The sequence below is a fragment of the Dermochelys coriacea genome, chromosome 1 (assembly GCF_009764565.3).
Source record: "Dermochelys coriacea isolate rDerCor1 chromosome 1, rDerCor1.pri.v4, whole genome shotgun sequence".
In the NCBI taxonomy this organism is placed as follows: domain Eukaryota; kingdom Metazoa; phylum Chordata; order Testudines; family Dermochelyidae; genus Dermochelys; species Dermochelys coriacea.
In genome coordinates, this window is record NC_050068.2 from 51794053 (window position 1) to 51807482 (window position 13430).

The following is a 13430-nucleotide window of genomic DNA, read 5'->3' on the forward strand; positions in this document are numbered from 1 at the left end:
ACTGCCTCCCAGATTCCCATCCACTTTTGCTTCCCCCACTAATTCTACCCAGTTTGTGAGCAGCAGGTCAAGAAAAGCGCTCCCCCTAGTTGGCTCCCCTAGCACTTGCACCAGGAAATTGTCCCCTACGCTTTCCAAAAACTTCCTGGATTGTCTATGCACCGCTGTATTGCTCTCCCAGCAGATATCAGGAAAATTAAAGTCACCCATGAGAATCAGGGCATGCGATCTAGTAGCTTCCGTGAGTTGCCGGAAGAAAGCCTCATCCACCTCATCCCCCTGGTCCGGTGGTCTATAGCAGACTCCCACCATGACATCACTCTTGTTGCACACAACTCTTGTGAATGGAGTGACCTGGATACAGAGTATTGTTTATGGTACTGAATCTGTCACATTCATCCGTGAGAGAAGATGATCAGGTTACTATTGCAGTTTTCAGTCTTCTCAGGCCAGGCAATACGGTGCCTCCATAGTCCTTGAAAGGGGATGAGCTCTTGTAGTGATCTATTCAATTTATGTTAAACTTTCTGCAGAGGCTTCCTATTTCTCTATCACTTTAGTTTGTTTGTCCACATTAGCAGGCCAGGTATTTGCCTGGTCATAGCAGTAGTAAATGCAGGCGGTGATCTAAGAAGAAATTCTTTAAGCAGACACCGGACGATCTTTTATTCTGTTGTCCAGTGTGACGAACAGCTGCGTAGATTTGCAGAATGGCTTGGGCCATTCAATGTAGAAGGCTAATGCTCTTCTGACATCTAGGGAATGCAGCTGACGCTCCTCCGACTTAGGGGGCTTTGGAAAAAAGATGGGCAGATAAATCTCCTGGCCCATGTGAAACTTGGCAGGAAGGCTGGGTGTGGACACAGTTGGACCTTGTCCTTGTAAAAGACTGTATAGGGCGGTTCTGTGATAAGTGCCCTAATTTTAGAGACTCTGCAGGCCAAAGTTATTGCAACCAAGAATGTGACCTTCCAAGAAAGGAGGAGAGACTAGGAAGCCAGCGGCTCGAAGGATGCGTTTGTGCCATGAGCCGGGATAACATGAGATTTAGGTCATACGGGGGGACTGGGTCCCTGACATATGGATAGAGGTGCTCAAGGCCATTGAGGAACCTGGCAGTCATGCTGTGGGCGAAAACTGACTTGTCCTCTAGTGGGCAAGCCGAAATAGCAGCCAGATGGACCTTAATGGATGACAAGGCCTTGGAGCCTGAGGTGCAGAAGTAGTCCAAGATTAACTGCAGCAAAGCCTGCTCAGGCCAAATGCCTTTATTACCAGTACATAAAACGTCTCCACTTGGCTGTGTAAGTTGCTCTTGGAGGGCTTTCGGCTGCCCAGCAAGACTTGCTGGACTCCGGCTGAGCACTCCTGCTCCTCTGCATTTAGCCATGCAGCAGCCAAGCCATTAGGTGCAATGCTGCAAGGTTCGGGTGCAGAAGGGCATTGTGGATTTGAGAGAGAAAATCCGGCCAGAGTGGTAGCTGAAATGGAGCCACCATCAAGAGGTCCAGCAGCGTGCCGAACCAGTGCTGGTGTGGCCAAAGCTGGCGCAATGAGGATCACTTTTGTTCTGTCCTGCTTAATCTACATGGGGACTCTGTGGATCAATGGAACTGGGGGAAAGGCATACAATTAGAGCCTCTAACCACGGGAGCAAAAAAGTACCCGATAGAGAGCCTCTGTTGGACCCTCGAAAGGAGCAGAAGACGTGGCATTTCCTGCTGTGTCTGGACGCAAACAGGTTCACTCGGGGAGCACAACACCTATGGAAGATGATGCTGACTGTCTCCAGATGGAGAGACCACTCATAGTGAGATGAGAAAGTCTTGCTGAAGCGATCCTTCAAAGAGTTCCTGGCATTGGGGAGGTGCGTGGCTACGAGACGGAAGTCGTATTGCACACAGAAGTCCCATAGACTGAGAGCTTCCTGGCAAAGGGCAGATGACCTGGCTCCGCCTTGCTTGTTGATATAGAACACAGTCACTGTATTGTCTATCAGGACCTGGACCATCCAGTTTTTCAGGTGAGGTAGGAAGATATGGCAGGCCAAGTGGACCACTTTGAGCTTCCTGATATTGATTTATACTGAACAATCGAGGCGGGACCAAATTGGATCAAGCACCCAATGGTCTGAGGTCAGCCACAACCAGGCTGAACGGAAGGGGGGTAGACGGTCGACGAAAAAGCAGGGGGGTGGATCCTGGGAAGTGGCTGGGGTGCCTTTCTTGGGTGCATCCTCAAAATGCCTGCTTCTGGCTGCCCTGATCTCGAGAGGGGCCAAGCTGGGCAAAGGAGTGGGAAGACAAAGGGTGCTGTCACTTAAACCCCTTGTCTTTCTCCTTTTAGGAGCTGGGCTGGCACACACCCCATGACCTTGATGGAGGCGGGAGAGGCAGCGGCTGGAATGGCTTTCTAGCCTGTTGAGGGATGTGCAGGCCCAAGGACTGTAGGGTGGCATAGGAGTCTTTAAGGCTGTGGAGCCATATATCGATCAGCTCCGAGAAGAGCCCTGCTCCCTCAAATGGAAGATCTTGGAAGGTAGTTTGTATCTCCTGGGACAGCCTAGAGGACTGTAACCAGGAACTGTGCCTCATGACCACCCCAGAGGCAACCACCCTGGCTACCGAGTCTGTAGTGTCCAGGTCATCTGGAGGGCGCCTCTTGCCACTGCTTTGCCCTCAGCCACTAAGGTGGAAAACTTGGTCTTGTGGAAGGCCCTCCTTGAACGTACTGATGGAGTCCCACAAGTTGAAATTATACCTGCCTAGGAGGGCCTGATGGTTAGGCACCTGAAATTGTGGGAGTCAGAGATGGATCCCTGGCTGGGCTAAGGGGTTTTGACCACAGCAGTACCCCTGTGTAGCTCCGGGGCAGGCACGTGTGATAACACAGGTCCTTTGCCCAAAACCCCCTTGTCTTGCAGTGCTGATGGGCCCTTCGGCTTCAGCCGCTTCTTGGGCTCCGGCGAAGGGGAATGGTGCCGGTCAGGTTTTGGTGCGCGGCACACCGATGCTGAAGTACTAGGCATGCAGTTTGACTGGGAGGGCTCTGAGGCAAGACCAAGCAGAGGCTCCATGAGGAGGGCCCTCAGCTATCCTGCTCCGTCTGGGTTCTAGGGCAAAAGTTCTTGCAGATCCTGCACTTGTCTTTTCAATGTGATTTCCGCAGACACCTCGAACAGCTGTTGTGGGGATCACTAATGGCCATTTGCCGAGTACATGATGAACATGGCTTAAAGCCTGGGGGCATGCCCCGCTCTGCAGCGAAGTCCAAGGTGGGACTCTACTAAGACTAAGTACCCAATAACTAACTACAAAGGAGAGAACAATGGGCTGAAAGAACCGCTAACGTTATTGCAATGCAAGACAAGGCACGTCGACTAACCGTCACGGATGGTAAGAAGAACTGAGAGGGCGTAGGGCCAGTGATGCCTGATATGCCAATGCATGAGCACAGCACTCAAGGGGATGGAAGAATCCCATTCACTGCTACAGACTAACAACCGAAGGGCTCGGCAGCAGTTCTGCAGAAAAGGACCTAGGGGTTACAGCGGACGAGAAGCTGGATATGAGTGAACAGTGTGCCATTGTTGCCAAGAAGGCCAATGGCATTTTGGGATGTATTAAGTAGGGGCATTGCCAGCAGATCGAGGGACATGATCGTTCCCCTCTATTAGACATTGTTGAGGCCTCATCTGGAGTACTGTGTCTAGTTTTGGGCCCCACACTACAAGAAGAATGTGGAAAAATTGGAAAGAGTCCAGAGGAGGGCAACAAAAATGATTAGGGGACTGGAACACATGACTTATGAGGAAAGGCTGAGGGAACTGGGATTGTTTAGTCTGCGGAAGAGAAGAAGGAGGGGGATTTGATAGCTGCTTTCAACTCCCTGAAAGGGGGTTACAAAGAGGACGGATCTAGACTGTTCTCAGTGGTAGCAGATGACAGAACAAGGAGTAATGGTCTCAAGTTGCAGTGGGGAAGGTTTAGGTTGGATATTAGGAAAAACTTTTTCACTAGGAGGGTGGTGAAACACTGGAATGCGTTACCTAGGGAGGTGGTGGAATCTCCTTCCTTAGAAGTTTTTAAGGTCAGGCTTGACAAAGCCCTGGCAAGGCTGATTTAGTTGGGGATTGGTCCTGCTTTGAGCAGGGTGTTGGACTAGATGACCTCCTGAGGTCCCTTCCAACCCTGATATTCTATGATTCTATGATGCCGCAGCCAACCCTACAGATTCTCCTATGGTAGAAGTCGCCATCGACACTACCTGGGTGTGCACATACCTAGAAAGGAATCGACTTGAGCAAGCACTTGAAGAACCAGATTCCAGTGGTTCTCATGTGTGTAAAGTTTACTCATCTGATTGAGTGTTTTCTAAGGGGCGTGCTCCTGCGCCTTTAGTGAATGGGAGCAGGATTGGGCCCTAGACCCTTATCAAGGTTTAATTTGTAAATCTCAGCCACACAGAAAAATGCAAGCCGAAAAACTGCTCTCAGCTTGGAAGCAACTTTATTAATAGTAAGCACAAGACATGTATGATCACTATTACACTAGGATAATTCTAGCCAAAAGAAATGAAAGTTTGATTTAAGAAGTGTGTTATTCAAACATCAGACTAAGTACATTGTTTTCAGGCAGCCCCAGTGCTGCTATGGGTTTATTTTTGCAGAGCAGACATACCCTAAATCCCTTTTTTCTGGACGATGAAGAAGTTTTGCTCAGGCTGTGACAGTGGGAGGAAGAAATGGAAGAAATCAACCAGAGAGAGAACTCAGGTATTTTACACTTCTATATTTAGGCTGGGCAGAATTTGTTGTTTGAAATAATTTTGACAGATGTTTAATTTTAAGCATTTTTTTCAATGTTTATTTATTTAAAACTTTCACAATTGCACAAAATTATGGGTTTTAAGCATTTTTTTATTTCTATCCATTTAAATTTTCACAGTTGAAGGAAATTATGGGGTGGGGTGTCAGTCAATAATTATTTAATGACAGCAGACATTGAGATCCAAAAAATTAAAGCTTTCTAACCATTAGAACACACATTTTCAGCATCACATATGAAAATATACAAAGTAAATATTCTCTTATAGGTTCTCAAGCTGCATTTTTCTTACTTCACCTATTTGTAAATTATTACAGATGGATACTTTCTCCACTGGTTTGTGTGTACAGTGAAATTGATGTTTATTGACATTCACCAATAAAAAAATCTAATCCTTCTAAGCCTTTGTATATTTATATATTCCATTTGTACTGAGTTTTTCCCTCAAGTAGAGTGTGATAACTAATACATACCAATAAACACCAGAGAACCTCTCAAATCCATAGTTTGGCCCCTCACATGCATACATTTTTGGAGGATTAGAGCCTTCATTACTATACACACTTTATAATCCACACACAAAGGGGTTAATCTTCCCATTTATCAGCAAAATTTAAATAGCAGAGGCTGTGCTGTACTGAATTACTAATGAGTTATCTTTACAAAATATGCTGTAGTAAATTTATTTGTATTTTAGAAAGAATCATAAATAATTAAAACAGAACTAAAATTGCCAAAATAAATGAAGAAAATGTAGCGATGAGTTATTCCTGCTCTTTGTTAAATTTTCTCCCGTGCTCGCTAATCTGCAGTGTCTCACAGGCATGAGTGTGAATTAATGAGATTCTACCACACATTATAATATCAGAAACATTTTGATACAGATGACGTGATAATGTATTTGAAAGTGCAAGAGGTTAGGATTAACCAAACTTCCATGGATTTCAATTTATGATGAATTATGTATTTGAAATGAACTGATTGGTCTCGTTTTCCTGTGCTATTATTATGCACGACCATTTTAGGATCAACTCAGAATACAAAATAGCAGTATACATGTGTAACAAAAAGACTGCACATCAGAAAAAAGTTCACAATTTGCCAGTGTGAATATTTCCAGCTATGATGGAAGTGCAACTGATTCCAAAGGACACAGTGTGTAATTTAAAACAGAATTAAACAAGCCAAACCCAAAATGGTTATTAACCAAGATGGCAACTCCATGTTCTGGCTGTCCCTAAGTCTCTCCGACAGCCAGAAGCTGGGACTGGAAGGCAGGGCATGGATCACTCAATAATTGCTCTCTTCTGTTCATTCCCCCTGAAGCATCTGGCATTGACCACGGTCGGAAAACAGGTTACTGGGTTAGATGGACCATTAGTCTGATCCAGTATGGCCGTTCTTATGTTCTAACCCAGGGAATCAATTTAAGGAGGAAGTATTTGATCTACTTTGCACAGGCAGTTGACTGTAAAATAAAAGCTGTATGTTGTCTTGTCTTGTGCAGGGGCTTTGACAGGAGTATTAGCTGACCCCCTTCTAAACCAAGGTTTAACTACCACTCAGTCTCTCTTCACCTGGCAGAGGTGCTGAAAGGAAAGGGCTCCGAGAGTGGTTGTTCTGGGAGGAGGATGCCATTAGGAAGGTAGCACTCTACACCAGGAGTCATGGCATTATGCTGAAGCCCCCAAGCTGCGGAGATTTTTTGTTCATGTGAACTTATTTTGATTTCTTGTTATAAAGGTTATTCCTTAAGAAACAGGCATTGCTGACTGTGACTCTCCTTTTTTTCCCTGTCGAGTCATTCCAGCAGTTTACTGGGTGAAAGAGGGTACAGGGATTCTCTCCTCTATCCAGGAGCCAGGCAGAACACTGCCTGACAGCTCCCTAACAGCGTGGGAGCAGTTAGCCCCAATCCATAGTTCCTGATATGTAGTGCCCAGCCAAACTATGAGTATGGCTTGGCGCTTTTGCCCCATGCGCAGACTCAGGTGGAACGATAGGGAGGCACGCATAGCTGCACATTTCTGCAGCACACATAAGTACACTGTCCAGCATGCTCCCTACCATCACACCTTTCTTTGGGGCATTCTGCTCATGAGCTCATCTCCACTCACCCTGGTCCCTCAGTGAAGCAGAATTTAGTCCTAAAAAACTTTAGAAAGCTGCAGCCCTGCATGGACCCTTCTCAGCTCTTTCACTAAAGCTCCTCATTGTACCTGCAGACTATTCTGACTAGCTGCCTGTCCCAACTCAAAAGCAGGAGAAACCCAGGATAAAACCAGCTTTCCTGGCAATGGCATAATATTATGGACAACATGTCTCAACTTTGACAATTACACTTTAATGAGTGTTTTATTCTGAGTTTACTCCATTGTTACCCAACCTTTATTTACTGCTTCTGGTTTTCCTGGAATCAGTAATGAAAGAGAGAGATTAATAGGAAGACTGATGAAATGCTTGTCTATGGTTTTGACTTCCATCACAAAATGCCCTGCACTGCTAGGGATGATATCACACATTACATTTCAAATGGTCTATAGATCTCCCCCCAGATTTATCAGATAGAATTTAAGTATTCTTAAAGTTGCACATGAAAGAGAAAGTCCCTAATGAGCCAAGAACACTAGCTTTCCCTTTGAGATCCATTCCAAGAACAAGTAAATTCAGCCACGCTTCTTTATTAATGATTCTATTCAACTGAAAGAAACAGATGCAGTTTCTCCCATAGTAGTCACTATAAATCTAAGGGACTCTACAGCTCTCTAAGCAGCAAGTGGTGAGTGATGCTTCCTGATTCTCATAGCTTTGCAAGCAGATAATAAATGCTGTCAGCCATGAAAGAGCAGGGTCAAATCAGACAAAGCTAGACACAGATGCCTCTCCCTCAATCCTGAAGTTGAGGGGGCCCACTGATCATGCTTCAGTGCCACAAGGTGTGGAGTACAAGTTGCCTCTCCTTAGCAGAGCTCTCCTGTGATAATGTTGCAACCACCGTCTTGATCACTACCAAGAAGGAACCTGCAGAGCTAATGTGTGGGCCACTTCACTACAGTTTGACTTAGACTATAATCCTGACTGAACACCCACTGGGCTCATTGGAAAGACTTACTGATTTCTGTGGGTGTTGGATTGGGCTCTAGATTCCCTAGCTGGCAGCTGTGTCACAATCATATCCTCTGTGGAGCAGGGACAACAGGACCTTGGGCCCTAAGGGGAAAGAGGATGTCTTCCCCTTTATTGCAGCCATAACTATTGCACTGCAAGGCCTTCTGTGCTCCTGTTTAACAGGAAACCTCCTAACTCTATCCACAAACACATGCACTCACCAGGTCTGGACACTCTATCTACCTGCCCATCTGATGTAGGGTAAATGGGGGATTAAGGGTGGGAAAAAGAAGAAGGGGCCAACTGATGGCTTCATGGGAGATGACAAGTTTGCTTGAACAGGCTCTGAAAAAGGGTGATATATTAATACTGCTATTTCTGAAATACTGGCAGAAATCAACCCACAACAATTTTCTCGCACAGATTTCTTAATAGGAAAATAAGTAGTCTGAGCACCATGATGAATGTTCTTTGTGCCACCAGCAGCTCAAATCTCATAATTCTCTTGATATATTGGACTTCTCTGTAGGAACCTTAAACATGGTGTGAATTGTTGATACACAGAAGCTTTAAAAAAAAAAAACATTAAAAAACCTGTCTTTGCTAAGTAGTTTTCCTCTAAGTGGCTTTTAAATCTCTCTGGCAGCCTATCTAAAAAGCTGGAGTATTTATGAGTTCATTTAAAGGTTTTTAATTGAATACTAGCCGACAGCTTAATGAAGACCTTTGAGCAGAAAATATTACCGTTTACAATGGGGAAACATTGCAGTGAAATATAGAATTACCTTGCCATAAGTTATGGGAAATTTATGCCCAGTTTCAGACAACGTGGACCTGTCATTCAGAAGAGGCTGAGCACCCAGCTAAAATAATGAGGGCTGCAGACACGCCCTTTGAAATTCAGGCCCAAGGGCCCAGAACCTCAAAGACGATTAGTCCCTTAGTTCCCACTGAAATCAATGGCGGTAAGCACCTAAGTATCTTCAAGGATCTGGTGTAAGGTGGCTGAAGCTGGGCACTGCAAATCAGTGGCTGCTTTTGTAAAATTTGGACTGAGTGTAATTTAGGGTTTTGCCATGTCTGCTGTGAGTGTTTTAAAACCTGATGAAATACCTTAACAAGGCAAGTGGGTTTTACACACTAGGAACTTGGTACTGCAGCCCTTATTCAGGGGTGTAGTCCTACTAAAGTTAATGGGGCTATTTTTATAAGGATTACTCCGAGGACGGTGGAATGCAGAAGGGAAAAAGCCAACCTGAGGTGACTGGTGTTTTAATCACACACAAATCACATGGGTTATTACTATGCAAATGCCATTGCTTTCCAGAGGTGAAACCCCCTACGAACCACGAATATTTTAGAAAAGAGACTGGTGCAGCTGGTTCTGCTGCACTATCAGCAGGAGACAACTGGATTCTAAAGCTGACAAAGACCAGGTGCACCTTGGAAGGGACACGTTCACTCTCCGAGTAGAAGAGGAAGGTGCTGAGAACGTCTATATTCAAGTCCATTCTATACAGGCATTAACAGGGGAGAGGAGGAGGAGGAGGTTGCAACTTCTGCCCTCTGGGCTGGAGGGAGTCAATTGTCTTCTACTGAAAAGGGCACCGCAGAAGGAAAGGACGAACCTGGGATACAGAATGGGGGAAAATAACTAGCTGCTGGAATGGAGCAAGTGGGTTTTCTCCATTCTCAATTGCTAAAAATGGAGGGGGAGCTGCAGTCAGAAAAGCACAGAAAAATTGGTGGATAAACTGAGCAATGAGTATTTTGAAAAACACAGTTCAAAGACGCCAGTAGGGTGACATTGCTGATGCAGAGGATGGCTGTGTAGAGAAGATTAGAGAGCTGATGAAAAAGTCTTTTCCAACTAATTTTCCTCAACTCTGCTAAGCAGTGAATGGCATGTCTAGAGTTGCTCTGTACCGATATTACTTGTTTTCATTGCTGTAGGAGATTATAAAGCTTCTCCTACCAGATAATGATGCTGCTGATATCAAGTGGTGACAGAATGGGGCTCTTTACCAATATACATTTCCCATGAAAACTTGCTATCTTGCACAGAATGTAATGATCATTTATTATTCTGTGCAATAACACTGTTGGAAATGCTTGAAGCTGTATTCAAAGAAAGTAACCCTGTTGGTTTATTAAAAATTCTTGTGCTACATTCATAATTATCACCTTATAATAGATATTACACAACTTCTAGAAGTTGTGAGAAATCTTTTCAACAGATGTTGTTTGACTTTTATGCAATATATACCTAAAGGTTTCAGAAATCCTCTTCTTACAATTAGACAGTGCAATGCTTAGTTCTAGGTATTGTGCAAGGAGAAAAGAAAAATCATTCTGTTCAATCAAAGTTTCAGAGCAACTCTTCTATTTAGTAAAAAGCGGGATCTATGAAGTTACTGGAGTTTCTGTCCCTTACAGCAACCTGGTTCCTGGCAGCTAGCTAAGCTGGCTTGCCTAGACATAATCAAATATTCACCCACCCCTTTCACATGTTGTTGGTGATCACGAGAAAGGACTGGTGCCCTTCCGAAAAGGTTACGTGCCCTGGGCGAGTGGAGTTTTTCCAGTCTGGTTCCATGCATCAGAGTGTAGGCAACAGCTTGTCCCACTCGCAGAGGGAACGTGGACTGGAAGCTCATGAAACATTTTTGCCCGCTGCTTTGCTATGGACTTCCTGTTCCCCTGGCAGCCCTGGCCATTCCCTGCAGCATGGCCAAAACCACTGTGCAAATGCCAAGGCCTATGGCTAAGATGGTAAACAGCCTATTCCAGCAACTGTAGGGATGGGTACTGTATCCTTTGCCCCGAGACTGGCTGAAAGCATCACTTGCTGAGCCCCTGAATAATCAGGGGCCTAGAGTCAGTCCCCAAAGCAAGGCACCATCAATACAGTAAACGTATCCGACTCAATCCCACTCCCACCTCCCACTCTTGTATGTTTGCTGCTCCCAACTCTGCCATGTACCCAGTACACAGGCTCTCCCACAGGGAATAAGCTAGTTATGTAATTTCACAATTTACACTTTACTTCCCTTTTGTGACTCAGATTCCAAGTCCCTTTCAGACGTACCATGGATAGCACCACAATAGTCTAACTACAGATAGTTCTAATTTAAAAACAAAATACATCAATACTGCTCAGTGGCGAGGATGAAGTTTACATGCCAGATAAGTATTTATTTATCTTGCAAGAAGCAGTGGAAGTTAACTCATATATATAAGTTAACTCATATATATGCATAGATTTTGATTTTGTTTAAATGAAATTGTTCTTGTTTTTCAGTGCAACAGTACCATACAATACTATGTCAACAGTATCTGACTACTGTGGTTAGGCCAGGATGTTCTGACAAGGAAGAGCTGAACACCTCCTGTGGGCCAGCAGCTCCCACTGAAATCAACAGTAGGGGTGGAAAACTAAGCTTCTCATAGGACCTGGCCCGTAATGCTTTGCAATAGTGTGACAGACTGTACTCCTATGTTCACCACTTTTACGAAACTATGATAAATCTTGTACAAAGTATGCCTTGTGAGATATGGTTTGAAAACTCATAATTCGCTGATCCTTATTGTCCTGGTATAATATATCTGGCACCATTGTATGTAAAGTTAGTAACATCATAGAATCTTATAAGGCATATTCCAATTCTGGGGAAGCAGCCCAAACCAGTTCCTCAGAGACAAAAGGAAAATGGATGCCTCTGCCAGGTGTCAACAAAATCAATTGGACAATCACCTGAGTAAGCGGCCATTCTTTGGCAGGAAGAAGGGTGTGAGTGATAAATTTGCATCTTGGCAGACAGACTTGCTGTCACCTGAACCCCAGTTGGAGACGATTCTCTAAGAGGAGGAAAAGATATAAAAATGAGGAACAGAGGACACAAATCATCTCTCTCCTCCCTTTCCAGCTGCTCAAGGTGTTAACGACCCCTGATGAAACACTGAACTGGGGGAGGGGGCCTGCTTGAAGGAGTTTAGCCAGTAAAAGCATGTGTTGAGAAAAACCTTTGCTTTGAATTCACTTCGTTTGATAAGTTATTACTTTGCATTTTACCTTTTATTTCGTTGTAAGCAATTCTGACTTTTATATCACATTACTTGTAATCAGTTAAAATCTATCTTTCTGTAGTTAATAGACTTGTTTTATCTAAACCAGTGGGTTTGGACTGAAGTGTTTGGGAACCTCCATTTGAGATAACAAGGCTTGTGCATATCATTTTCTATTAATGAAATGACAGACTTTCTATGAACTTGTATTGTCCAGGAAGGTGCTGGGCAGTACAAGACACACATTTCTGGGAACAAGTTTGAGACTGAGAATTTGCTGGTGTCACTCTGTAATACACTTCAGGAGAGACTGGCTAGAACACTCAGATCTTTCAGCTGCGAGTGATTTTGCATACTAGAGGCTGTGTTTGAACAGCCAGGAGTGGTTGTTCTCACAACAAAGCAGTGTAAAAGGTAACCCCAGGTTGCGAAAAGAAGGGACACAGCTGTTCAACAGTCCATATTGTACCCTGCAGAATGTCACAAATAGGGAGACAGAATGGAACTGCTGTTTATTCCTTTAACTCACCAGCTGAAATTCACCCTATGCACAAATCCTGTGGGCCACTTTGATCCTGCTTAAGCCCTCAGAATTTAAAATGGATTTAAATGGTGCACAGCTGAGGTGTTGGTTCTCTACAGCCAGGGGTTCTTAATCCATATGGCATGCTGAGAATTCTCACCTCTCAAAGACTTGGGTGGGAAGTGAAGATGCTCACAGGAAATGTTTAGCTCTTTGCAGGGATCTGGTTTATTTCATATGAGAGAACAGATGTGCTAACCCTGAATTTATCGCCTTGTCATACTAGCATGTTAACTAGAAACAACAAAACATACCATGAAAAAAATAGGGATAGAAGACTATGTATATATATTTACATCTACATATAGAAACTTCTTTTAATTGGAGATTCTATAAGCCACTGCCTGCAATAGCATCCATCCTATAGGTAATACTAGAGATGATTCTTAAGAGACTGAGGAGATGGGGTTATGAGGTGAGCCCATCTGTGTGAGCACCTTATCCAGCCATTGCAATGGTCCATGCAGATGAATCTCAATCCAGCAGGGAGTGCTTGTCACGTCCTGGCGATGATACTCTGCTCCCCAGCCCTAGAAAAATACCAAAGGATCAAAAGGTGAGGTTTTTTCACCGTAATTACACCACTAAAGGCCCAGCTTCACTGCAGCCAGTGGGAAAGTGGCCAGTGATGTCAACTAAAGTTGCCAGCATATAATACATTTTCCTAAGGCCAACTTCTCCAGCAAGTGGGGAGTCCCAAGGGCCAGAGCTGTCTATCCATTTCAGTGAATTTAAGATTGCTGGTGACATGATTATCTAAAAGTCTGTGGTTCAGACAGATGTTTGAATACTGAAGACTCCTACAAGGCCCCATGAGCCTCTTCTAATTTACACTTAGTTTATTTATA

The 13430-nt window shown here is 44.3% G+C and overlaps 1 protein-coding gene across 8 annotated transcripts in view; it reads right to left on the bottom strand.

Annotated features, from left to right (window-relative positions):
* Positions 1-770: 770 nt before the first annotated feature.
* Positions 771-13430, bottom strand: part of SMAD9 (SMAD family member 9) — a 72818-nt gene continuing 60158 nt past the window's right edge. For 4 of the 8 annotated variants that reach the window (XM_038411728.2, XM_038411711.2, XM_043504414.1 and 1 more), the window contains 2 exons: positions 13020-13112; positions 5279-11792 (listed from right to left, as the gene is read on the bottom strand). In XM_038411728.2, coding sequence (XP_038267656.1) covers positions 11685-11792; positions 13020-13112 — 201 coding nt within the window. In that variant the 3' untranslated portion in view covers positions 5279-11684. Of the gene's footprint in view, positions 784-5278; positions 13113-13430 lie in introns of those variants that run through there. The other 4 variants (XM_038411759.2, XM_038411742.2, XM_043504413.1 and 1 more) reach the window with 2 other exon arrangements.